Source organism: Ostrinia nubilalis, chromosome 6, assembly GCF_963855985.1.
Source record: "Ostrinia nubilalis chromosome 6, ilOstNubi1.1, whole genome shotgun sequence".
Taxonomy (NCBI): domain Eukaryota; kingdom Metazoa; phylum Arthropoda; class Insecta; order Lepidoptera; family Crambidae; genus Ostrinia; species Ostrinia nubilalis.
In genome coordinates this window covers 9,135,234-9,163,056 of record NC_087093.1, presented here as the reverse complement: position 1 = coordinate 9,163,056, position 27,823 = coordinate 9,135,234, and the positions used below count along the sequence as shown (strand labels likewise).

The window sequence follows — 27,823 nt, the reverse complement described above, 5'->3', positions numbered from 1 at the left end:
GTATAATTTTAAGAAAACGCTAAAAAACTACCTTCAAATACATACATAGATAAATAGATTACTGGGACACAAAAACAATGTAAAAACTAGTAGCAACCCTAAACTACTTTCTGCATCATTTCACACGTATTGATATGTCGATAAAGTAAACAAAAATAAACTACAAGTTAGCAATAGATATATTATCGCGTAACCTATACATAATGAGATAAGAAACACGCGTGATATCATCGACAAACGACATTCTACTGTGTTATCATTATCACGAACAATTTTCATTTTTGTTGACATTCTACTAAATTACTATTGATTTATTGCAATTATAGACTAGAATATAGGTCGTGTGAGTGCGATTTTTTGATGCAAAATAAATATTGGTTTCAAAACAACCAATTTTCATTTGCACGTTTTCAGACGAGCAATTGAAAATTTTTCAGTGTTCAAATTTTAATGTTGTCACTGTCTCCATTACTATCAATCACATCAGATAACAAAACTATTAAAGTAGGGATGATAATACCTTAACAAATCAATAAGTGACTGGGTTGGGGAACTCTATAAATAAAACCTGTGTACTCGTAGGTACTGATTAAAGCTCTACGCCTTACTAATATTTCATTTGTTTATACCGAAACGGTAAAAGGCAGAAGTTTAACAGCGAATAGAGACAACATTGACTGCAGAATGTGCGGAGGACTCATAATATTATGCCTATAGTCTACAAACATTAAAATGCTCTACCTAAGTAGTTAACAATCGAAGTGCGCGTTTTCTCCAACATGGTTCACTATCCACAATAGAGTTTATAACATGTGATTGTTAATGAGTTAATTTACAAATAATCTTATTGATGCGCGAATGCATATTCCGCCGGGTGATTGTCTGCTAGTCGAAGCCGGCGAGCCGACCTATTTACTGGACTCCATTCTAATTTAAATGGGCGTTGGTTCATCTATGATTCTGCTGGTGAAGTGATGAACAGTGTTATTTTAATATTAATTAAAAATACAAACAATCTTATCCACATCCAAAGATTTTGACTAGTACCTATGTAAACAACTAGATAATTAATTTACCCTCTAGCGAACCGCTTTTTGTTCCTTTGTTTACTTTAGTGGTTTCTCCGCCCACTCTATTCATCGGATCAGCCATTTTATGTTAGTGTTAAGAAAGCTTTTTAGAAGCTTATTCATCACCTTAGGATTAGGTAAATAAGTACTATACTACTATCAATATGATACGTTTTCGGATTACATCATTCAACAATTAAGAGCTGATTAAACACAATAGAATTGAATGGAAGTTGTTTAGCTGTAGGCTTGTCTCTACGGCAATGAAAACAAAGTCTTAATTATAACCGGTCTAAATAACAAAGAACGTAGGTACGGTCCGTCGGTAATTAAGAGCTTATTTATTATCATATTTTCACGGTTGAGAACCTGCTTAATATTTCCACAGTGTGTTACGGTTTTAAGCTTCTCACTAACTTTTTGTAAAAAACCATGTACTGTACTTACCTATTTTAAAGATTGAAAATATATCCAGGATCTAAAAATTATGTTATGTAAGTGTGCTAGAATGTGGTAGTATTAATTATTCATACGGCAATGAGCCAAAACTTCATGCCATTTTAGTAGACAGGTAACCAGTAATTACAAATAGGTACTTAAGCGTCTGCATAACCGTAAGAATAAACAAAAATATTTATAAATTACCTATGTAGAGAACTCCATAATTTCAGGAACAAGTAATAAAAAACGCGATGGATACTAACGCTTTGTGACCAAAATACACACAATGAATAAGACATTTAAAATTCACGTCACATTACAAAAGTTGACTAATTTTTAACGGACTCAACCGGGAGCCATCCGTCTTGAAATTCCAAAGTAGTAAGACGCACGTGGAGATTTAAAAAAACGAACGGCGCGCAGTGACGCCATGTTTAGATCTGATTCCTTATTTAGAACACAATAAATATCAAACCCTTATAAAACTATACAAACACCAGTACAACTGTTGAATAAGTGGCGGTGTATAAATTAAACGTAATAATGCAATTATCACGCTATGCGCTTTTAATCGCTGTTTGTCTACGGTTACAGGCAAGGCGAATCTCAATTTAGCTTGGCTAACATTAATTTCAATTTACTGGCTGTTAATCCACTGAGCTGATGCGGAGCTTGTCGGAGCGGAGTGGGTTTTTCATAGATTTCACGTAACGCAACGTTTTTCCGGCGGAAGCAGCGTATGAAATGTGCACATGAAAACACTGCTCAGGCTCCCCCCGACTCAGTGGAAACGTAGTCTGAAGAAAACTCTATGACATTACAAATTAGGCAAAAACCAAACCTAACCTAAGGAAGCTCAGTGTTTTATAACAACTCTAACATTTTGTCTGCGAGATGCAGAATGGTTCGCGCGAACTCAGGCCACATAAAATTATGTAGAACAAACATGCGAATACCATACTTACATATTGGCCATATGGAATCATTCAATTAGCACGCAGAGGGTTTTGTGAGAATTTTATACACGGCCATAAAAGTTGCGGTCGTTCACCCGCTGCTCCTGTCTCTACCGACGCTGAATTTCGTGTAATCTTAAACTATCCTTATCTGTGTTGCCCCACACGGGTGTGATCTTGATCACACGTACATAGTACCTATACTGTAACGGCTACTGTAACTAACCACTAACTGGGGAAGATTGCCGGGTAAGTACGTTAAAAAAGTTTTTATAACTTGTAACTTGTAGCTCCATCTGATCATCAGTTACAGTCTGGTGAAGTAGAGATTAAAAGCAGAATTAATTCTACGAGTAAGCCAAAATCTACAGTTACCTGCAAAAAATTAACTATTCTATCCCGTACTACATTTAAAATGCTATACAGCACAGTTAGAGCTGTCTACAAAAGTTAAAATGCTTTGAATGGGCCGCATGTTTCTTCATTGAGTAGGTTAAACATTCATGCATATTCAGTCAGGTAATTCCAAATGCATTACCATCACACTATTCAAGTATTCAGTGTACTGTTTTGTAAGTTTATTGGCCATTTAAACCACATTGTGCATGAAAAAGTTTAGTTTTTTGTTTTAGCGATAAAAATATACCTAAATAAAATGTAAAAAAATATTAAATAAAATGGGTAATGAGAGAGCTATTAAGATTATATCGTTAAAAGAAAATGATAAGCTCCGTAAAGCTCTAGCCGTAACTGACAGGTTACCGCAGCGAGTTTTTCAAGTACAATATTTGTGTGGACTATGGACATTTATGAAATTCTTTTTACACCATAAGCCGTTTTGCGTGATGATAATGGTATCCAACGATGTCTCCGCTTGTTTGTAAAGATGTTGCAAGCGCTGGAATTTTGTCGCTTAAAGAGGGCACCGAGCAGCGCACGCGCATTCTAAAAATTCTTCAAAGAACTGTTGTTTTGTCTCTAATGTTATCTATTATGTACTGCATTGAGGTAAAACAAGAGGTAGGTACAAAGTGAAGGCAAATTATAGGAAGAACTACTTGCACTCATAAATAAAGCTTTTAAGTTCTAAATTAAAGTTGAGAAGTTTTTGAGACAGCTGCAATAAGTAAATTGTATGAATGCTGCAATTTATTTCCCTCGTCTAAGGTCACTTCAAAGAGATTAGAATGATTCATCATAAAAACGTTACTAATAAAATATGACTAATACGGCAACGGGTAAGTTGTGGCTGAGTTAAACATAGACTTCGGAAATAAAACTCCACCAATTTAGGCCTTTAGCTTGTAATTGGTTAAATCGAACCGTATTCGTATTTCAGTAGGATGGTTATTTATTTGACTCTACGTTAAAATAAAATAAAATACAGATATTTTCCATGTATTTGTTTTTTAGAGAAATTCATTATTTTAAGTCTCCTTATTTGTTTCTCGCCATCATAATTTTAAAGAAGCAAATAATTCGAATACGCCTTGAACATCAAAAGATAAATTTATTGATTCCTAAATATAAACGTTCGTAGGTTTTCTAGTACATTGCCGTATGTAAAGTTCATGAACTTTGGTTCGAAGACATTCACGGCCGCGACCTTCAGGCGCCAGGCCAACGGTCTGGTGTTTATTCGCTGGCTAGCACTAGTAGCTAGACACGCTACTAGCGACCTCCCCGCCATAGCAGAAGCTACTGGCTAGACGCTCTACGGCTCTAAAGCCTTGTTCGCACTATTCGATGAATTTAGTGTAGTAACTGGCTTTTAGTAACTATGACCTCCCCGCTATAGTAGGTAGACATACATTATTATTTTGTAACTATAACGAAATTGATCTTGCATTTTAAATGATTCCTCCTATATCAAACTTTCTAGTAGCTCTACATTCGCCGTCACTCGACATGATATTGTATATTCTTAATAAAATAAGAGTAGTAGAGGGTAGTATGCTAGTTATTATGTCATGTTTAACTTAAACTATAACGTGGTGGAGACTCAATTAACTCATGACATCGTCTGGAGTTCTAGACTTAACGTAATAAGGAGTGACTTCATTACCTCTTGTATTGAAGGAAAATTCGATAAGTAATTCAATATTTGTACTATGTAGTTTTGTTACAATTAAGATTACCATCGAAATCTATTAAAAGAGCATTATAAAATTGAAACTAAATCTAAAAATAGACAAATTTTTGCTTACCCAATGCGATCAGTGCCACGAGGGCAAATAGGGGGATACACGCCATGTTAACTTTGTCACTTAGCACTTCACTGATCACTTGTCTCACAAATAAAAAACAAAATCCAAAGGGCCGCTATGCGGCCGGACTCAGCCGGATCTGCAACAAAGAAAAGTAAATGTAGTACTTTATGTAATGAACATACAAAGACAGAAAATACGTGTCGTGTAAAAGAGGATTGTAGATATTGAACAATTCTTTTTTCAAGACTGTTCTCAAATTCATACAAGCCAAAAAGTCTGTAAGCCCGGAGCGAATACAAAAATAAAGACAATAAGCTTTTATGTGGAGCTTTCTATTTATAGATCACATCGCAGCCTTTAGGCTTTAGGCGAGATTGTGGTTGATCAAGGGTAAAGCAGAGCACGTTCATATTTTCAATTGTCTTTAAGGAATGAAGGAATTAAAATGTTCAAAGAACAATGCACTAGAAACAACTAATTTTTTTATCAAACAACTCCATTTACCGCCACCAGTCCGGGGCGGAAGTGTACACCGTCACGCAAGGAACTCCCTTGTTTTGGTTAATGCACATCTACCGTCACGAATTCTAAATCAACGTTACGGAGCCTTTTGTAGAGATAATCAGTAGTAAGTGTTTTACCTAATTACTTAGTTTTGTTACATAAACTGTGTAACGGAGGGAAATCCATATGGCTCGTGACAATACCTTCCATGCGCAGATGTAATATTCGTTATTGTAGGGGGCGATCCTCTCCTTTCATTACGAGTGTACCAACAATGTTAGTTTAGCCCTACCGCACGTTAAAAATGGGGGACTCTTTAATCAATTTCAATGTTATATTGGTTTAGCAGAAATGAGATTAGACACGAAGTTCTGTTTATTACATGTTTTGATTTAATTATAATTATCTTTATATTATATAAAACAAGCGCATAATGATATTTAAGATAAACACCTTCATATACTAGGAAGGCAAATAGCTCGTAATTTTAAGAAATGTTTAATGTTATCAGTAAGTTTCTGCCCGTAGCTGCAGTAAATGCGCATTAAAAATGTTACATGTTTTTATAAACAGGTCTAGTAGATAATGAAATATACTTAAAAATTGCAAAAACGACTAGAATATGTTGGATGTTTCCTTACCTACTGACTGTGTAACATTTGACAATCTACCGCTAAGCAAATGATAGTGACATCATCTGACCAATCAGTAAGATACATTTAACGCCAAACATCAAATGCGCTAAGGCCACCGCGTCCGATTAAAGCTTGTTTTAAAGTTGTCTGGCAAGAGATCGAATAAATTAGAAACCTTGATAGATGGCGCAGGATAACGTGTATGATTTGCGTTGGTTAAAAATAAAAAAGAGCACTTGCCTTTTTTAAGTGATAAACGACTCTACATTTGATGAAGATCAGAGCTGTAATAAATAACTTGGTGTACGAGTTGCTTGTGAGTTGTGTGAATTTACGCATCCACTGAAGAGCTTTATTTATAAATTTCCACTAGTTTACTATGTTATGCTGGTACTCGTTATCGGATCTACCTGCCTATTTGTACCAAGGTGATGGCATGCGAGTGCGACAAATGCATGTATTCTAGATTGCGGCCGCTATGATACCGCGGAGTACGGACGCAGTACCGGCATGAGCGACGGAAGGTTATTTCTGGCGCCATTATCCAGAAATGGCCACGCGTTCATGTTTGGGTTTCACAAGAGTGCTCGTTTATGTTAGCCGAATGTAGAATGTTGAAATGGAAATCTTGCGCGTCAAATAAATCAATGCGTCTGCAAGTTTCGTTGTGAGACTTGCACAGCTCTACTTGTGATTAATCACGGAGATTATTAAAATAGAAAATTCGTTCATCCGATTCATCGGATAATAATCTGCAGGACTACTCTCTATCGCTATTTCATATTTATGAATCACTCAATCACTCATGAAGGGATGCTAGATGAGGGATAGCTACTGAGAGCTTTGAGAATACGGAAAGGGCGTAAGGGAGTAACCCCGCCTTATGTGCACTAAAGTAAATGAACAAAAGAGGTACAAATGAGTTAGAATATTGTTCTGGTTGGTCCCGATCAAGTTCTCTTTAGACGATGCATCGCACAACACAAGAGATCTATTGCCGTAAGTGCCCACATCCGACAATCACGGCCTTAGCTCTGCAGAGCTAGCTATATCATGCAATCTTCAATTCTTAACGGGCGGCGTTCTGCGTACTTCAGCTATGTATGTACTAGAGTATACAATGTGTAACGGAAACACCGTCCGATCCATTAAGGTGTTAATAGGTATCGAGTTAAGATTCCATTTGTGTAATAATTTTCATAAAATATTATAAAAAAAATACCCCATGAAAAATAAATACAAAATTTACAAAAATAAAAAAGCTTACATGGCAATCCGAACTGCAGTGTAGAGGGTACGCGGGAGGGGTAGAGATGCGCCGGCACGCGTAGCGACGTCATAAGGTCATGACCCCCAGCGTCTTAAAAAAAGCCGCGCGCCGACAGAGTGTTAACGCTTTTTGAAAATTTCCCCGTTGTAGGGTAAATCATTGCTAAACTTATTGACTTTAAAAATCGATAAAAAAAATTGTTTTTATTAATTACGTAATTTTGATACTTGTTTTGGTAATGTTGTTAAAGCTACTTTATGACCCTTTCGGATCGGACGGTGTTTTTGTTACATATTGTATACTCGTAGTACATGCTATCGACGAGCACCCGGCCGTCTGGGAGGTTCCCCCCGCTCCCGGTTTAGACGGGCGAATTCCGTTCATCCGAAGTCAGGCCCCCCCCATCCCCCTAATACGCAGGAAGCTGTCTTGGACACCCACATCTACTGAGACATGCGACATGTCGAAGGTTACGACGTCGAGCAGAAATGTTTCTCTTAAAGGTAGAAGCTAAAAATATACCATTTAGTTTTTCTTTTCATACCATAAATAATGTCATATTATGGAACTACAAGGGTAGTGTTGTACTGAAATAGTCGTATTCGATGGGCGTTATGATAGGTAGAGCAACGATAAAAGAGTACAGTATAGTAGAGAGAGTGGGGCTTGTGAAAATCTAACAGAGATTAGCAACATAATTAAATAAGTCACCTTTGGTAATCAAATTACCTACAGATAGAAAGGAGAGAGCTCGCAAGAAATATTTACAGTTAGTCATATTTTGAATATTGATATAAGCACCATATGGCAAATCCAAGTAAGAAATCCGAACTTGTAAAATTACAAAAAAGGGTCGTCCTTGTACCTGTGGGCGGAGTTGCTCAAACTCCCCGGACTGCTTTTGAACGTTTTGCACCTGTCGCAGACGTACAAATTCGTCCGTTGAAAAGCATTGAATGGAACAATTTCGTTTAGGAAGTCACAATAGGCAGGGTACCAATGTATACCTTACGCATTTATTAAGATACTTTTGTATCCTCACTCTACCAAAAATCTAATGATATCCTTCAAAAATTGCTAAATAATGATGGTCGATCAATGGATTCGCAAACAAAGAATTGTATTTACTACAACAACAATGTATTCCTTATGAGTATACCTACTAGGGTGGTCCTTATTCCTACGAAAAAAAATTTTTTTCTTATATTTTGCGGGGCACCACGTAATTTGAATATATACCATAAGAAAGTCTTTCATTATTTTTTTAAAAAATTTTAAAAGACATTTAGGGGTCGCTACCAAGGTTTGAATTTTAAGTAAAAACACAAAATCTGTATTTGTTAGATTCATTTATTTTTAAACCCAAAGCCAAATAAAAATATTACAAAATTATTGTTGTTGCTATGAATGAACTAAGATATTATGTACAAAGTACATATTTGAATCAATTATTTTTAAGATATAAGAGTTTACTTGTTAGTATCTCGACGCGTCGGTACCATGGTCGGTACAGAAGAGGGGTTGAGGGGAGAAGGGGACAAGAAGCGATTGTCTATTCTATCTTTGCGATATTCATTTGCACATAAAATGTGATACAAACACTTAAATAAAACATTTATGAAACCATGATTTACGATCTTCAAAGCTTTTTGTAAATATTTTGACAGCTGGTAGCGACCTCTAAATCTTAACCAAAAAAAAAAACAAAAAAAGCTAATTTCATATTTAGAGGTATATAATCGAATGAGAAAGTGCCCCGGGGATAATTCAAAAGTCGAAAAATAAGGACCACCCTAATACCTACGCAAAACGAGCAGTCCATTCATCACGAGTAATTTTAATTCATTATTCATAAAATGCGCCACAATACTGTAAGTAGGGCAGTTCTATATGACTTGTCACCCCTGCTGAGCATGCAATAGGTAAATGGGGAAAGGTCGATGAGCTCGAGGGCCGGAGTCGGGGCACAGCCCTCGGTGCCTAAAATTAATGGCCCTACAAACGCCCTTTACGACGCAGCTACACTAACTACGAAAACATAGAAAACTCCTGTTAATCTAAAATTGATCTAGATGTGCCTTGTAGCTACTACATCAATCACGTGTCCAATAATGTCAAGATTCATAGAATGTGACCTGTTAATTTCCAAGCATTCCGGTTTACTTTGCATAGATAGGTCTATAATAATATCTTTCGTATCCGTAGCTAGGTAACCTAGCCTTGCTCTACGCTACTACCATTATAATGTAGCGAAAGCTGTGTAGAGCGCTACATGTGGGTCTAAAAGCGTTGAAGTTCTATTCTGACATTCTTTATAAGGATTTAAGAAAGATTATTAGTGAAAGTAATTTACTATTGAATTTAGATGAAATTATTTCTAAAAAAGTTTAATGATATTCAAACTCTACGATCTTGGAATACATCATCTTTATTTCTTTGAAGGTAGTAATAACTCATTCAAATGATACTTACCATTAAAAGTACGTTAGTTTCCGACTCTACATGGATGTACGCAGGTGCAATTGAAGTGAAGAAATCACGTCCAAGTGTATTTTTTGTATCTGAAATTACTTTCGAAGATGGTATCTAATCTATTGGCTCTCAAGCTAACAATTTAATATTTTTTATTTATTATTGCGCTAATGTGAATTCTTCATTATTTAGTGTAATTTATATTTTTTCATTAAAGAACTACCTACATAGGTACAATGTTTATTCTTTCGAAAACGTGAGATGTAAAATTGTATAAGATCAATAAATTGAGAAATCCGACCGGCCGCAGTTTCCTAATATCCTCCACCCACCGGCGTTTATATTATGGCCGTTCTCTAACAACTGACACTGAGAATTGTTGAATGGACGTGACATTATCATAATCGCAATTCACCTTCAATTATTATAGTTATCTGTTTTAACATGTGCATTAAATCTGATTACGGGCGCTCTACATCGCATACATGTGCAGCACAACTCTACCGATTGTGTTTCTTCACTTTTTTATCTTTTGTGTACCTATAAAATAAAACATCAATTAAGTTTCATTACTTCCGCGAGTAGGAAGCCTTTTTTTCAGGAAAGAGCTTTTAATGTGTAGAAATACCCAAAGGACCCCGCACTCCGAAAGACAACATCGCTATCGATCGTGGTCGCGCATTCGCTCAGCCGGCGTTAGTTTGCGAAAATGTTTTTGACACAAAAGTACAATGGGACGGATTAAGAAGGGTCTAATTGGTATTTACCTGCGTAGAGAGGAGTGTTGGTTCAGCGCAGCTTCCACTAGGCACACTTAAAACCACAACACACGCGAAAAGACGAGCGGCGGCGACCGACTCGTCCGGGGTGCAGACGCGGAGTGAGTAATACTATAGCCGTGATATGAACGGCCGATGACATCCGAGCAGCAAAAAGGATAGACGTATCGTGCTGTGCTCTTCACTAGACCCCGTAGAAGGATTCGTATTCGTCCTGTACGAATATCACCGAGTACCAAACAGGATCCGCAGATTGCGCGCGCAGGAAATTGTCTTCGTGCACTTGAATTCTAAGCATTAGAGCTCTATTGAGCCCCTTAATTGTATCCTAACAAAGATTTTGCTAGTCGCAGAGCAGCGATACTTTCGCTATAAAAACGCAGTATTGGAAGTTTGAAATCAGTCGTATTGTTGATTGTTAGTGTTTTTATCAATTCGGACTGAATATTTTTTTCTTTTATATCTTTGTATCGTCGTAGATTTTCATTTCATTGTAATTATTATAAATCTAAAATATTATTTTTTACATTTTAATGGTGAAGAAAACTTAACAAGTAATAATTGAAAAACGATATCAGAGTACACGGTTTATTTTAAAAAATAATGTAGAAGATAGTAAATGATATAACAATTTTATGGCAGTATTTAGTAAGAAAAACTAAATATAATCAATCATATAGAAAAATTAAACAGTTTTAAAATCTTTTTCTATTTCCATATTTTTTTCTTTAACAAAATGGCGATTGGTTTAACCTAACTGGCAGACATTAGTCCGCCAGAAAAAGTTTACATACACCATCAGAGGGTAAATATGGCACAAAAACAAATTCATTTCTTTTCTTACTGACTATTCAATATAATACCCCTAACATCCAATCTACAGGAACAAATGTGTATTTTTAACTAAAAGCTACTCACTAAAACAATAATAGCTGTCAATTTTAAGCATACTTTATTTGTGTAAATAGGCTTGACTTTTATAAAAACAGGTGAGTAGGTAATATAATTTTATTAAATACACATAAATAAATCTATGTTATATCTCAGTATCCGTTTAAAATATGTATAAAAAATAAATAATACACCGTTTTGTAGAAAGTATTACATAAATATTAGAAATACTTAAAATTAAAATAAATTGTGTTATTGATGTTAATTTCGCGGGTGTACTACGCCAATGACTATATTATGCATTATCGTAAGTAGATTAAACGTGTGGCAAATTAGTACACTACTATTATTTATTAATAAAGTATTAAATACTTTAGTACAACGACATCAAGAAATAGTTGCAATACTAAAGATAGATTAGAGTGGAAAAGGGCACAAAATAAATAAATAAATAACAAGCACCTATAAGTTATACTCAACATACATAATCTCAGTGTTAACATTAATAGAATAACGTACACAATCAACGCACAATATACTTTACTCAACTTCAATAAAGCATCTAAATACTCGATATTCTACTCAACAGTATTTTTTGAAATTAACGAATACTTACTTAAATCCCATCTTCTGTGATGAAGGAATTCAACCAAATTGTTTTTCCTCCATAGAAGTGTTACTTTCTGTGTATTTTCTCAATGATCTCATTTCTCAATGATCTCAGTCATTCATTGGAATTGTTTTGAAGAGTCATTATAAGCAGTAAATAAGTGCTTAAGTACAAAATATTTATGCGATAAAAAATGGGTCATAGTATCGTAACAATATTGGGTTAGGTATTGATGTTAAAGCAAACATGTTGGCAACAAACAAGCAACACTTCTACCAGATACAATCTTTCAATTAACTCAGGTTCCGACCTTGACGAAGAACATTTGACGACAGAGAAAGCGGTCCAATAAGTTCACAATTTATCTAACTACTAAAGAGAAGAAGACAAACTCTTAATATCTAATAATAATCTTCTTTATACTAATTCCATTATAATAGACCACTTTCATCTTAGTTTATAATTTCAAACGGTATTAGACTGTTGTTAATTGGGTAGTTGACACTGATAACCAACAATTCCAAGTCACCGCTTCTTTAAAAATACATTTCAATCTATCCCTGAAAACCGAGCTAGTTAATTCGATTTTAAGTAGTTTTTAGATCGATAAATTGTTAGTCTGTAACTCGTGACGTCACAGTTCGGTTTTCCATACAAATAGTCTGTAACTGGTGACGTCACAATTCGGTTTTCCATACAAATATGGCCAATCGCGTTTTGACAGCTCATAAAAAGTAAGTCAATTGACTAATGTGTCAACTACCCTATTGTGAATATACTGCACAGGATAACATCCTTTAAGGTGTTGGAATAGAGGTCGGAATACTAGCCAGTTTAGGCGACCTGGTGGGGGTCGGGGAGCTTCTCCCACGTGGGCTCCATGCCCCAGATCTCGCGCGCGTACTCGGCGATGGTGCGGTCGGATGAGAACTTGCCGGAGGACGCGATGTTCTCGATCACCATCTCGGCCCACTTCGCTTGATCCTGGGGAATAAGGTTTTGTAAATACTGGGTGTAACGACACACGAGTAACATTGAACAAATCATTACGGGTATGATCCGTTACAACACTGCGATCACTTTTGAATGAATGTATATGTGATGTAGTGTATATGTGTAGGTCGTTGTTTTGAATGAAAATTGACCTAACATAGTGACCTGATGCACACTGTATGCAGGAGGCAGGTCTACTAGTTCTGGCATTCTAATCAAATAAAAGTTCATCTCAACTAGTGAGCCGAACTGAACGAAATCAATTGGAAGAAAATTAGAAAGATCTCGTAAATACCCGACTCGCTAGGCGCTCGTAGCAATGCGAGATGCAGCCGCCAGATAGAACCTGGTAACGGGACTATACCCACTTCTCGTTCCTATCGCTGCAACTCTGGATCTACAGCTTGACCGCCAATAAAACGCAACCAATGAAGTCAAGTTTGTCCCGAAGGAAAATAATACTGTCATTGGACCTAAAACAAAATTGATCAGAAGAACCTATGATAAAAGTTGCTAGGGCGGTTGGTAAAGCGCTGGTTCATCATCGCCGCGACGTGTTATTTAGTTTTAAGAGTTGGTGCACCGCGCCGACGCTGTGTAAACGCTAGCAAGAAGTAGATTCTCTAAAGACGCTAACGTGGGGGGTCCATGAAGGATCGACTTCCCTCCAGTAAACCCATTGGATGAACAGCATCTGGTAGACGTCGGAGACCTTCTGCTGCGCCTCCATGTAGACGTCGTAGTCGGCCAGGTCGACGCGGCGCTACGTGGTGAGGGGTCCATGGAGGATCGACTTCCTCCAGTGCAAGCCGATGCTCCCTGGACATACAGTACCTGGTAGACGTCGGAGACCTTCTGCTGCGCCTGCATGTAGGCGTCGTAGTCGGCCAGGTCGACGCGGCGCTACGTGGTGAGGGGTCCATGGAGGATCGACTTCCTCCAGTGCAAGCCGATGCTCCCTGGACATACAGTACCTGGTAGACGTCGGAGACCTTCTGCTGCACCTGCATGTAGGCGTCGTAGTCGGCCAGGTCGACGCGGCGCTACGTGGTGAGGGGTCCATGGAGGATCGACTTCCTCCAGTGCAAGCCGATGCTCCCTGGACATACAGTACCTGGTAGACGTCGGAGACCTTCTGCTGCGCCTGCATGTAGGCGTCGTAGTCGGCCAGGTCGACGCGGCGCTACGTGGTGAGGGGTCCATGGAGGATCGACTTCCTCCAGTGCAAGCCGATGCTCCCTGGACATACAGTACCTGGTAGACGTCGGAGACCTTCTGCTGCACCTGCATGTAGGCGTCGTAGTCGGCCAGGTCGACGCGGCGCTACGTGGTGAGGGGACCATAGAGGATCGACTTCCTCCAGTGCAAACCCATTGTCATTGGCGTACCTAGGGTTCTTTTTCAGGGGGGGTCTGGGCCCCTGACATGTCATGTCACGTGCTATTAGTATCGTAGCACATAAGTTAGTACTATCAAATACCATCTCTAAATCAGTAGCCAACATCCTGAGGGGGGCACGGGGGCACCAGACCATTCTCCCCGCTATATACGCGCATGCCCATTGGATGAACAGTACCTGGTAGACGTCGGAGACCTTCTGCTGCGCCTCCATGTAGGCGTCGTAGTCGGCCAGGTGCAGGAAGCGGTCGTGCTGCAGCAGCACGTCGGCCAGGTGCGCGAACTTGCCGGGCTCGCCGGGCGAGAAGAACCCGCTGCGGATCTGCTCCACGCACTGACGAAGATCTGGGCTCTTAGCATCACAGTACCTGGTACGAGACTTTTCCCACCTCTCGTTCCCACCGCTGCAACTCCTGTGGAGCCAGGATTTACAGCTCGACCGCTAATAAAAATCCAACCCATGAAGGTCATGTTTGTCTTACACTGCACATTGGATCCGCAACGAAAATAATGAGAAGAACAAAAGACCACCCACACTAGCGTCTTTCGAGCGTCGCCGTCGCTCTAAAGACGCTAGTTTAGGGCGCGGCGCTGGCTCATCATCGCCGCGACGCCAATATTTATAGTTCAGCGCGCGCTGGCGTTGGTGCGACACCGCTTAGGCGTTCGAAAGACGCTACGCGTAAGTAAGCGTCGAAGGATCGACTTCCCTCCAGTGCAAGTCAATCCTCACTGGCCATACAGTACCTGGTAGACGTCGGAGACCTTCTGCTGCGCCTCCATGTAGGCGTCGTAGTCGGCCAGGTGCAGGAAGCGGTCGTGCTGCAGCAGCACGTCGGCCAGGTGCGCGAACTTGCCGGGCTCGCCGGGGGAGAAGAACCCGCTGCGGATCTGCTCCACGCACTGACGAAGTTCAGGGTTGCGCTCGTAGTACTCGTACGCGTTGTATCTGTGAGGTATACGCTTTTTATAACATAGGTATTTGATGGAGTAATATCGTACGTACGTACGACGTTGTATCTGACAGATATACATACGCTCGTTAAAACATAGATATGACTTTTTTTTTATGCTAGACAAGGCAGGTATTTGACCGCAATCGCACCTGGTGTTAAGTGAGATGCAGTCTAGGATGGTACATATATGCCCTGTAAGTGCCTTTTCACTCTCGCCTTGAAAACGCCCGGATTATAGTAATTGCGTATCAATAATTTCTACACACAACTTATACAAAAAAACACAACTTCTTCATTCTAACTAGTTCTAAAAACTCTATGTACTTCATATCCTATGTACTGTAGTTTCTATTTATCACATAAAATTTAGTTTAGCTAAATAGTGACGTCACAGGCTTGTACTGTACTATATTAAATCTACGCGAGATTCATGTTTTGATAATTTTAGAAAAAGTGCATCAATTGTTTCACGGTGAATTTAAACAATCCTATTCCCTTTTAGCTTTCCTCAGATTTTCAGTTATTTCAATGTCATTATTGAGTTTCCAAGTTACCCTTTGCGCTTCAATGCCTCAACATCATCGACCCGCATGCCGAAGATGAACAAGTTGTCCTCTCCGGCTTCTTCTGCCATCTCGACGTTGGCGCCGTCCATGGTGCCGATGGTCAGGGCTCCGTTCAACATGAACTTCATGTTGCCAGTACCAGAGGCCTCCGTACCGGCAGTCGAAATCTGCAAAAATATCATTAGTCATATAGCAGGCGATCAGGCGAGTCAAACGTGTATTCCTAAACCGTAAATAAAGTTGTCTAAAGTACAAACCTGCTCACTGAGGTCAGCCGCCGGCATGATCCGCTCGGCCAAGGTGACGCGGTAGTTCTCCAAGAAAATAAGTTTCAACTTATCGCCGACGTCTGGGTCGTTGTTTACCTATAAAAAAATAAATATTTTTAGAATATAATCTATTAATAGAATCGTAATAGTAAACAACATGTTTTTCACTTACGGTATTGCCCACAGCGCACGCCAAAGCGATCATCTGCTTAGCGATGTAATAACCGGGAGCGGCTTTTCCTCCGATCATGACAGTCCTCGGCGTGATAGGAGCGGACGGGTCGCGCTTGATTCTGTTGTACAGCGTGATCACGTGCAGGATGTTCAGCAGCTGGCGCTTGTACTCGTGGATGCGCTTCACCTGCACGTCGAACATGGAAGCGGGGTTGATCTTGACGCCCGTGTCGCGCTCGATGAGAGACGCGAGGCGCAGCTTGTTCTCCTGCTTCACCTTCATGACGGCGCGCTGGAAGGCCGGATCCTTGGCCCAGCGCTTCAGTCCCTGCAGCTTCTCCAGATGCACGGTCCACTCGTCGCCGATTTTTTCGCAAATCAGGTCAGACAGGCCAGGGTTGCAGAGCAGGATCCAGCGACGAGGGGTGATGCCGTTGGTCTTGTTCTGGAACTTCTCGGGCCACATCTCGAAGAAGTCGCGGAATATGGTGGCCTTCAGGATATCGGAGTGGATGGCGGCCACACCGTTGACGGCGTGCGAGCCGACGATGCAGAGGTGCGCCATGTTCACGCGTTTCTCGCCCTCCTCTTCGATCAGGGACATGCGGCGCATGCGATCCATGTCGCCAGGGAAGCGCTTCTGGACCTCCTGAAGATGCAGGAAGTTGATGTGGTAGATCAGCTCCATGTGCCTGGGCAGGCAGTTCTCCAACATGGAGCACGGCCACCTCTCCAGCGCCTCGGGGAGGACGGTGTGGTTGGTGTACGCGCAACACTTGTTGACCAAGTACCAGGCTTCGTCGAACGACACTTTTTCAATGTCGATGAGGATTCTCAGCAGTTCAGGAATCGCCAGGGCGGGGTGGGTGTCGTTCAGCTGGATGGCGACTTTCTCAGGCAGAGTGTCGAAGGTGGTCCTGACGGCCTCCCGGCTGCCGAATTTGGATGCTTTGTATCTCCTGATGATATCCTGGAGAGTGGCGGCGCACATGAAGTACTCCTGGCGCAGACGCAGCTCTTTGCCTTCAAAGAAGTTGTCATTGGGGTAGAGGACTCTAGAAATGTTCTCAGCGACGTTACGGTCTAGCACAGCTTGAATGTAGTCACCGGAGTTAACTGAAAATAAAACAAAATTATTGGAACAGATGGCTAATAATTCGTTCAATCGGTGATAGTTGATAACATTTATTGGACTGAATGATCGTAAATAAATCTTTGGTTACTCACAGAATTTCAAATTGAAGTCAATGGGACTCTTGGCGGACCAAAGACGCAGAGTGTTCACCACGTTGTTGTTATATCCAGGAATGGGGTTATCGTAGGGCATAGCAAACACCACCTGTTAAAATATCATCAATCAAAAATCAAAAGCATTGCACCACACACGTGTAATTGTTTTTGCAATGTATAGCATGTTACATTGCCAAGTGACGTGCATATATCCCGTCAGTGTATTTGTTTACCGTTTTCGCATGGACGGGTCACGCCCCGCTCACGCGACCAATCAATGTGAGTAATACTATCGCTAAGATCATTAATTTAGCCAGTTGATCATGTCACGTGACATTTCGATATTTTAAAACCAGGTTTCAATGAATAGTAATTGGCTAAAAGAGTTTACGTAAAGTACCTACTTCACGTGCCCTTAATGTGCGTGAATGATACGCGACCTATGCCTTTTGTTTCGAGATAAGAATATAGTCCAACATTTATTGCGCCTATAGGTGGTCGGTACTATCTAACCAGAAATTTCTCGGGATGAAATCATCATTTATTTTAGTAGGCGTTGGGTACTATCCAAAATATGTGAATAGCATTTATTTTACGCGATCTCTACCGGTTATTAATTTATGTAGAAAACACGAAGATTATTGAGAAAAAAGTGCGAAAAACAATAGTTAAAAATTAAATGGATAAGAAATTATTATTGTACACAATCGATAAAACTTATTATAAAGCAATAAATATTAATGAAGATGATAATCTTCTAATTAGAATAACGTTTTAGTTAGATAAACATGCCGATCACATTTTCTCTGAATGGGCTATCTATATTTATCTTACAAGCATATAAATAAGCAGTACTTATCAAATGTCATTGACATCACGTTTAGAACGAAAAGCTTATAGTAAACCACAGTAAAACATTTGTCATCCGGCTCTAGAATAACACGTTATAAGATGAGATTGAATTAATTAGGTATGTTGATGCATCTATCCCCCTAGCCTAGTGGTCGCGTACTCCGGGCTACGAAACCAGCGGTCGCGGGGTCGAAAATGATTCGCAATGCCGAAAATCGCCATTTATACCTGTATCTATGGAAATATTACAATGCATTTTATCCATCCACCATACTAAAGGGTTGGCTTGGTCTCACAATTAATTTATTTTGTAAGACTTGGCTAAGTAGTTGCTGTTGCTATGCTAGTAAAAACGTTCGCGTTTCTTATGTACTTGAGAATTAATGACACTCTAATTTATCAATTAAAGCCAAATTATTCCAATTAATTCTTACGAAATCTCTGTTTACGCATGTAGAAACTTTTAATAATGACTGGTAGCAAGAATAAGTTGGTAGTTTTATTTACCTGGGTGTCGACCCACTTCTTCCCCTGGGGCGTGTCTACGACTCGCCCGTAGAAGTTGACCGGGAGCATGAATTCCGGGCGCGCTTTTTCCCAAGGGTTGCCATAACGCAGCCAGTCGTCAGGCTCCTCTTGTTGCTCACCATTTTCGATCTTCTGCGCGAATATTCCGTACTCGTAACGAATACCTGATTATACAAGGAAATTCGTAAATAAAATTAACAATTAATGCGGCAATATTATATGGTCTATTCTATATTAAGGCACAGGAGATAGCTAAATTTAACAACATTTTTGTCTGGTATATTAGTTACTTGCTTTTTGCTTAGTATTGTGCTAACCATTCAAATTATGTGCAGTCGTATTGGCTATCTACAACTAAATTTGGAAATTTGGCTATTATAAGCAGTTTAACATAAAATGAATATTCAAACATCAATAAATTGTTGAAAATGCTAATCTACCATGGCACTGAGTAATGGAATAAGAATAACAATTTTAATTGTTAAAACTAGTGAAGTTACACCTACATAATAGATCCATTCATGTTGCCAAGTGTATCTCAACTAGTTCATAGCAGAAATAACTAAGCAAATCTTGTATGTATCAAAATCATAATGTATCTTAATTGAAATGAGGAAGATGTAAATCAAAATTTATTCCCCTTTTTCAGCCCTAACAAAAACTTTAAGCTAAAATAAGACTAACTGTGAAAAAATTTTGTTGATATCACGAAAATTGAATATTTTATAAGCAAATCAATATGGGAACGCGCGAAAACTGATAGCACCCCTGGAATACGGGCGGTGACGTCACACCGCTCGTTGGGCAACGACGGACGGGCGGCGCGGGTGCTAGCTGCGCTCTGTAAACTTATTTTCGTTCATTTCGATACATTTTTTATTTATATTAACCGTATCTGATGCCAACCAAATAATCTTCCGAAAGTAGATTTACTTATGGTTGCGGATACTTTCAGAAAACATGCAAAGTACCTATATTATTGCAGAAATCCAAGGGCTAAAACTTGCAAGGTAAGTGAACCTATTATTATGGATGCAATAAATAATTGAGTATTTAGTATTTACGCTTTTTGTAGTATTTGAGGTAGATTATAAAAGTTCTATCTAGTTTAAAAGTAAAAGTACTAGTGCTGTCAGTCAGATTGCTGTGGGTTATCGATAAAAAATAATACCCATCAATAATTTAGCAACGTTATGTCTTAATATTTTATTTTTACAGAGTTGGACGATCACGTCCAGTCGTGTTATAGACTAACTATCCAACTATCGAATTATGGACATAATGTAATACTCGTAGGGTAAGTTCATTTGAAAAGACTATATCCGCAGTGTACAGTAAAAACAAGAGTTATACTACACCTGAACACAAAGTTAGAGCTACGGCATATCATTGTACATTTGTTTGTGCTGAAGATAACGAATAAATTGGAAAATCTGGAATGCGGAGTTTGTGCAGCAAGCAATGAAGAATGCAAACATACAATGGCATTAATTGGTTTTAAGGTTATAATTATGTATAGACGTAGTGAAGATCCCGCTTGTACCGAAGTAGCGTGCTATTGGAGGAAACCAAAACTGTTGTGCAAGTTGAATCTCAGCTATTATTAAAGTCAAAGATGTGAACTATACAAGGCAGTATCAAAAATATATGTGTCAGTAGTACTACCACCATAACCATCTGACACAAAGATCAGTCCATCGGGCTTGATGATTTTTTTTGTTCACTTTAAAAAGTTATTAGTATACACTTTGTAACTTTCTATGGAATCAGTGTACGATCGGAAGTAAGGTACAGTCTGTTTTGTCACAGTTAAAACTGGTTTCTAACTCTATCGAGGGTCGTCAACGTTTTTCCTGATTTTTATAGTTTGAGTCTGTTACGTCTTTCTTTTTCTGTTCTACTTGAATCTTCGTATCTCTCGTCTTTATTTCTATTGCTTATTTAGATAACTCTATTCGGCGTACTACGCTACGTGCCCTAGCTGCCCATTGCCATTTCAGCTTGCTAATTCGTCGGGCTATTAATCGTTTGTCTAAGGTAGACAATACTTGTCAACAATCTCGAGAATCAAGCTCCGAAACGAAACTGAGTAGATCGCAGTTCGACATAAGCTTCATTTTGTTCGTATTCATCCGAATGCCTACCTATTCCGATATATTCGATTAAGGACTTTGAGCATTGTGCCGAGGTCTTCCAGCAACTCTGCCATGAGTGCCATGATCACACTATCGTCAGCAACGGTAGCGATAATTAATATGGCACCGCTGGAGAGACTGCAGCACTGCCCAAGTCTCGATCGAATCAAAGGCCTTCTTCTCATATTCCACGAACATCAAGCATAGTGGCAAGTTATACTCCTTCCTTAGTTTTCTGTATAACCTGCCGCAGCTCTGCCCCAGGCAGAAAGGTTCTGGAGTGGAGGCCACGTACCGGAAAACACAGCGTAGGACGTCCACCCACAAGGTGGACCGACGACCTGATAAAGATAGCAGGGAGGCGCTGGATGCAGGCCTCTACCAGCTGTACGATATTATGTGGAAGTTATTGAAGGAGGCTATGTTCAGCAGTGGACGTCCTGTGGCTGAGATGACGATGATGATGACGATAACTCTATTCTAGAGTATTATTATCTCTTTGACTTCTACAGGCGGATTGTCACAAGAATGAAAAGTATGTGTTAATACATTTTGTTCGTATAGATTTTTATCGATAACTCAAAGAAGCGACAACATTATTTTACCACCATAAAACATAGTCAATAACAAGGGCTAAAGTAGGTAGAGAGTTTTTAGTATTGTCTTATTGTCTTTAAAGTTTCAAAGGATTCAATTTACTTTTTAAGTAACCCATCTGCGTGCGTGCCTCGTGTTTTGTTTCTCTATTTTTTGTCTACTGTTTCAAATAAAATGTCACTAAAATACTTTATAAAAAATTTGTAATGAAAAATATACAATAGTAGGTGTTTTGTCTTTAGGTAGGTACTCGCATTAAAATGATCTTTGCAATAATATCGACTGGTTTTTGTAGATAACGCTTTCTCACTTTCCGTTAACTTACACCATTTATGTATTTATCAGCTTTTCTTAGCTTTAAAAGTAATTTTCTGGGGCACTAACCATTGTATTAGTATAAAAGGGTTACTATACAATATCTGCATGGTATTTTTTACTCCATAATTCTATAAAACTCGAAATGACTGTACGAGTCTATGAGCGCGCGAAGGAGCAATGCCATCCCGGCGGAGGTAACGGGCGGTGTGACGTCACGCGCTAAACGGTCAAGTGCGATTTGATTTTTAAAACATCCAACTTTGAATGCCCATAGAAAATTCAGTTTTTGAGATATCGAAAAAATTCTTTCACTAATATTTTTTATATTTTATGTTTCATCTTTTTACATTATAAAATAATTACACTCATCTTCCTCATTGGGCTCAATTTAGTAGGATACTTTGTATTTCGCGAATATAAAACAAGATCTATTGGTGCCATCATAGCCAGTTTCAACTTTAATCAAAATGACCTCAGGCAGATTCAAGTCAAAGTGACAATAAATAAGATGTTTTCTAGTTCAGTTAGGGATACAATAGTAACATCTACAATAGGAGGATAATTAATTATAATTTTGCTAAGCTGCACTGTAAGCAATACATTATAATGTGAAATGTACTCTACTGCTTTATTTGTGCAGTATCTTCATGATGAAAACAAATTTTAAGAAAATTTGATTAATTGATACTTAGAATAGGAATTTAACTTAACTTAATCAATTAATAGTAACAAAACAAGAACATAATCATTACAGTTGCCCATCTGTAGCCAACATAAAAAAAACAATTTTGAGATATCCCATATAGCGTGCCTACACATTTATAACTGGCTTAATGCCAACAACGGTGTTGTCAACTGCCTCAATTAGTTTATACTTGCCACTAGTTAATGTCAACTATTTCTGTGGTGTACTTAGGTATTTTTATTGTTTCTCTCAGTAAACAATTTACATCCCATTATGTTTTGCTCATAAACATGTAGCCGGCAGTTTGTTGCACTCAAAAATAAAAAATAAATCTGGACACAAAATGTTTTGTACTACTTACCATATCCGTAGGCAGCCAGCCCTAAAGTAGCCATAGAATCAAGGAAGCAAGCGGCAAGACGCCCCAGGCCTCCGTTACCCAGACCAGCATCTTCCTCCAGTTCCTCCAACTCTTCAATATCCAGACCCAATTGGTATAGTGCTTCATCCACAGTGCCTTGGATACCGAGATTGATCATGGTATTTTGTAGGGACCGCCCCATGTAATATTCAAGGGACAGATAGTACACACGCTGTCAAAATAAAATATTCATGTAACTTTCAAGTGTTTTACTTAGAAAAGGATATCAGCTTAAATTGCTTTTTATTCAATTAAAATAAGTTACATGGTACTGACTACCTACATGCTATAAAAGTATTTTCTTATCATCAAATCAAAGGTTTTACTGTCAATCAAACGAGAATTTTTAACTAACTTTAATAAATATTCTTACCTTAGGGTCCTTTTCATAGTAGTACTGTTGAGTACGGATCCAGCGGGAAACAAGGTGGTCCCGGACGGTGTGCGCCAACGCGAAGTAGTAGTCCCGTGGCGTCGCGACATTCCTGTCCTTCACCAAGGTGTAATGAACGTGGCGGTTGAAAGCCTTCTTCACCTCGCCCACATTTTCCACGGCTACGATACCCCTTACGGAGATCTGCTTGCGCTTCTCAGAATCTGATTGTACGCTCATTTTGACTTGTTAATTCAGCGATCAAAACCCGTGCAGCCGGTTGACGATATCAACCCTGAAGGCAATTTCAACTGAGTGTCGGTCACCTTGACAAGGTCAAAGCTGTATACTACTATGTAGGCAAATAAAACTGGATTCTATTCAGCGGCGACAGATCTTTCGTGGTAGCCAACGGCCCAAAACGGAGGAAATCTACCCCAAAAGTCTGCTAAAGGTATTTTCAGGCTTATTTTGACTCATAAATAGACAAAAATACGGTCAGTAGAACGAATTAATTTGACATTTTGTCGGCGAATTTGACAATTTTGACGTTGACAGCTTCCAGCTGATTGGTGTGGCAATCCTAATAAATAAAAACTACTTTGTAGTAGTTTTGTGTATGAATACCAGTCTCAGTATTTTATGTAATAACAGGCCTGTTCATCTCCGCGAGTTTACATCGAAAACAAAACACGCACGATGGCCCACCTACAGGATACTATTCGACAAGGCCTCACATACGAGCGAACATTGACTCACGCACGCGTATTCTTGTGTAAGATGGAAGAAAATAAAGAAAATGGTAAGCTGTACTAAATACTGTGCAGTATTTAACTGCCTAAATAATAATAAAAACACAGAATGTACTTTTTTAAGTTGCCTCAAGACACTGAGAGGTAAATAAGTAGTTAATATTATTCATGATAATTCATGCTAAATCATGTATTTCCTCCGCCATTTTCCGCAGTTTGGCACCTCACGTCACATCATTTTATCGAAGTCAGCCCTATAGCTTCGGCGCAGTGCCGATCACTGACGTTTGTCATCAAAATGGTGCTTGATTCTTGAGACAGGCTAAATTACACCATATTGTTAATGACATTGAGCATACATTTTTTTAAATACCTTCGCGAAGTAAAACTTCTGTACGTAGTACTTATTATTATTCTGTGGTAATAATCTAAAAAAATCTAAACGGGTACCTTTTTTACGGCATTTCATTAATTTACATTATTTTGGTGGTAGTTGGCCAGTCGGCCTAGGCAAAATATAGTCTACATATTTTGTGAGCCTGGGGATTAAATAAACCATACATCACCCCAAAAAAGATGAAGACTATAAATGTCCTACACTGCTGAACCGTTGGTTCCGATTTTTGACACGTTGGAAAACACTAAAATGTCATTTGCAGGAGGGCGCTGACAATGACATTTTGTATGGCAATACAAGCAAGTGACGTCACTATTTTGTCAACTTAAACTACTTTTTTCAATTACAATGCAACCAAAATTATAATTTATTGAAATCAGTTTTCTATTCTTGTGTTCTTTTCTGTTAGATCTTTTTTAGAGTAGGCTTTGCTTTTTAGTTGGTCGATAGTCTGTTGTGCCCGATTTTAAATTGTATGAAGAATCAGCCAAATCGAATCGGCGTAGTGTGCGCACTCCCATACATGCCCATACTGATAAACTGCCCGCCCCACAGTAGTTTGATTTTAAAATTAGGTGGACATACGATCGAAAGTCATAATTTCACCGAAACAAAAATTGTTTTGGATAGCATTTTGAATGCTGATCAACATTTGTCATTATACATTTTTCGATAAAACGAGCCTTTCATGCTTAAAAAAAATATGACAAGAAAATTTGTATGGAGAAAAATCTTTTTTATTTTTTTTCTGGCTACTGTTGCAAACTGTAGCGGTCAAACCTTATGTAGTCGTAAGTACCTATGGTGCCTAACATTACGACATAAATACTTTTTGCGGGCACGCGCGGCGAAGCGAGTAATGGACATGCAAAATTTTAAATATTTTTATTTATTCATTATTGATTTTAATGCACTTAAAGTAATTATTAATAGATACATATACCTAATCTAACTTACTACAGCCCCCTATTACCTCATTTCACGCTAAAACCTTTCAAACTAGAAGGTAAATTTGTAGGTACTAGGTAGTCTAAGTTGTTTTTATTGTCATTATAATATTCACTACTGGTCTACTGGTTATCGTGTAAGATAGATTAGGTAGATATCAACCCTTTACCTAGGTATATACCTACTTCTTGGCACTTATAATACCGAAATACATGATTAAAAAAAGTCTTCAAGCAAGAACCCTTGACTTCAATGGTTATGAAAGATTTTTTAACTTTTTAGAGTAGTCCTGAATAGATTCTTAAATCATTTTGACTGTCATAATCGATTACAGTAGGTAGTGGGTTCAGTAAAGGTTTCAACCCATATAGTAAACAATACATTTTTATGGCTCTCCATTCAGTTAGTCAAATAATTCCATCATAAATGGAAATATCCGTAACCCTCTTCTACACATTATTCATCATCCATCATCATTTCAACCATAGAACGTCCACTGCTGAACATAGGCCTCCCCCAATGATTTCCACAATGGCCGCTTGGTGTTGCCCTGCATCCAGCGCCTTCCTGCTACCTTTATGAGGTCCACCTTGTGGGTGGACGTCCTACGCTGCGCTTTCCGGTACGTGGCCTCCACTCCAGAACCTTGTTGCCCCATCGGCCTTTAGTTTTGCGTACTATGTGCCCTGCCCATTGTCACTTTAGCTTGCTAATCCGTTGGGCTATGACGGGCTAACGACTTTGGTTCGTTTACGGATCTCCTCCTCATTTCTGATTCGATCTTGTAAAGAAACACCGAGCATAGCCCTCTCTATAGCACGTTGTGCAATTTTGAGCTTATTTATAAGGCCTATATTGAGAGGCCACGTTTCCGAGTCCTATTGCCACACATTATTGCAGATCCATTATGTACACCTCTACCTATAGTTTTATATGCCAGCTAACGTACACAAAGCTGATACATGGTGCAGATAATGTGATAACATTTTGGTGTACTGCAAACCTGCCTATTGGATTCTTTCGGAAAAAGTAAGTAGCCTATGTGAGTGACTTTGATTATTTTGAACACTCTGATCAAGATAAGTGAATAGGCTAAAATATCTTTTTTTGATTTGTTTTTCGAACGAAGATAATAATTGAAGACATGAATGGAAGAAGGTGATAAATGTCGGATTTCAGATTTTTTTCAGTTCGATGATTGGGTAAAGGTATGCTTTATGCTTTATGTTTGACTTACTTGACTTATGGTCCTATGTCCCCTAGATGGGGCAGAGGGCGTCCACAACAGTCCTCCATCGCGTTCGGTCTTGAGCTAAGTGTTTGATTTCGCTCCAAGTCTTGCCGATCTTTATGTTTGAGGCTACTTATAAAGATGTTATGTACGTTATCTTTTTAGACGAAGGGAAAGAAACTTACACCTCTTTAAATGAGCCAAAAAAAAAGAATATTTTTGCGAAAGTATAAGACTATTCAACAGAAGAACTGGAAATTACAGTTCCATCGAAACTATCCAAATTGAAACTATCCCGCTACCTACTGTAATCGATTATGACAGTCAAAATGATTTTAAGAATCTATTCAGGACTACTCTAGAAAGTTAAAAAATCTTTCATAACCATTGAAGTCAAGGGTTCTTGCTTGAAGACTTTTTTAAATCATGTATATCGGTATTATAAGTGCCAAGAAGTAGGATATACCTAGGTAAAGGGTTGATATCTACCTAATCTATCTTACACGATAACCAGTAGACCAATAGTGAATATTATAATGACAATAAAAACAACTTAAGACTACCTAGTACCTACAAACTTACCTTCTAGTTTGAAAGGTTTTCGCGTGAAATGAGGTAATAGGGGGCTGTAGTAAGTTAGACTAAGTATGTTTATCTATTAATAATTACTTTAAGTGCATTAAAATCAATAATGAATAAATAAAAATATTTAAAATTTTGCATGTCCATTACTCGCTTCGCCGCGCGTGCCCGCAAAAAGTATTTATGTCGTAATGTTAGGCACCATAGGTACTTACGACTACATAAGGTTTGACCGCTACAGTTTGCAACAGTAGCCAGAAAAAAAATAAAAAAGATTTTTCTCCATACAAATTTTCTTGTCATATTTTTTTTAAGCATGAAAGGCTCGTTTTATCGAAAAATGTATAATGACAAATGTTGATCAGCATTCAAAATGCTATCCAAAACAATTTTTGTTTCGGTGAAATTATGACTTTCGATCGTATGTCCACCTTTTATTAAAATCAAACTACTGTGCGCCCGACTAAACTATCTAAACTATCGGCCGGCGAAAAATCAACGGTGTGCGCCTACTCTTAGACTTACTAATGAAAGTACCCAAAAAGAGTCCTGCCCAGAGGTTTTTCAATTATCTGGCACC

General features: G+C 38.7%; 2 protein-coding genes across 2 annotated transcripts in view; both read right to left on the bottom strand.

Annotated features, from left to right (window-relative positions):
* Nucleotides 1–10,426, bottom strand: part of LOC135072566 (cell adhesion molecule Dscam1) — a 70,548-nt gene extending 60,122 nt beyond the window's left edge. The window contains exons 1-2 of the mRNA XM_063966528.1: nucleotides 10,326–10,426; nucleotides 4,675–4,813 (exon numbers count right to left, since the gene is read on the bottom strand). Coding sequence (XP_063822598.1) covers nucleotides 4,675–4,720 — 46 coding nt within the window. The 5' untranslated portion in view covers nucleotides 4,721–4,813; nucleotides 10,326–10,426. The remainder of the gene's footprint in view (nucleotides 1–4,674; nucleotides 4,814–10,325) is intronic.
* A 485-nt stretch (nucleotides 10,427–10,911) lies between these two features.
* Nucleotides 10,912–23,884, bottom strand: LOC135072562 (glycogen phosphorylase). Its single transcript, XM_063966521.1, has 9 exons — nucleotides 23,334–23,884; nucleotides 22,901–23,132; nucleotides 18,784–18,968; nucleotides 17,422–17,533; nucleotides 16,193–17,310; nucleotides 16,009–16,116; nucleotides 15,740–15,918; nucleotides 14,977–15,178; nucleotides 10,912–12,822 (listed from the first exon to the last, which is right to left on the bottom strand). Exons 1-9 carry the CDS (start codon nucleotides 23,571–23,573, stop codon nucleotides 12,673–12,675), a joined length of 2,526 nt encoding a protein of 841 aa, XP_063822591.1. The 5' UTR covers nucleotides 23,574–23,884; the 3' UTR covers nucleotides 10,912–12,672.
* Between the last annotated feature and the right edge of the window lie 3,939 nt (nucleotides 23,885–27,823).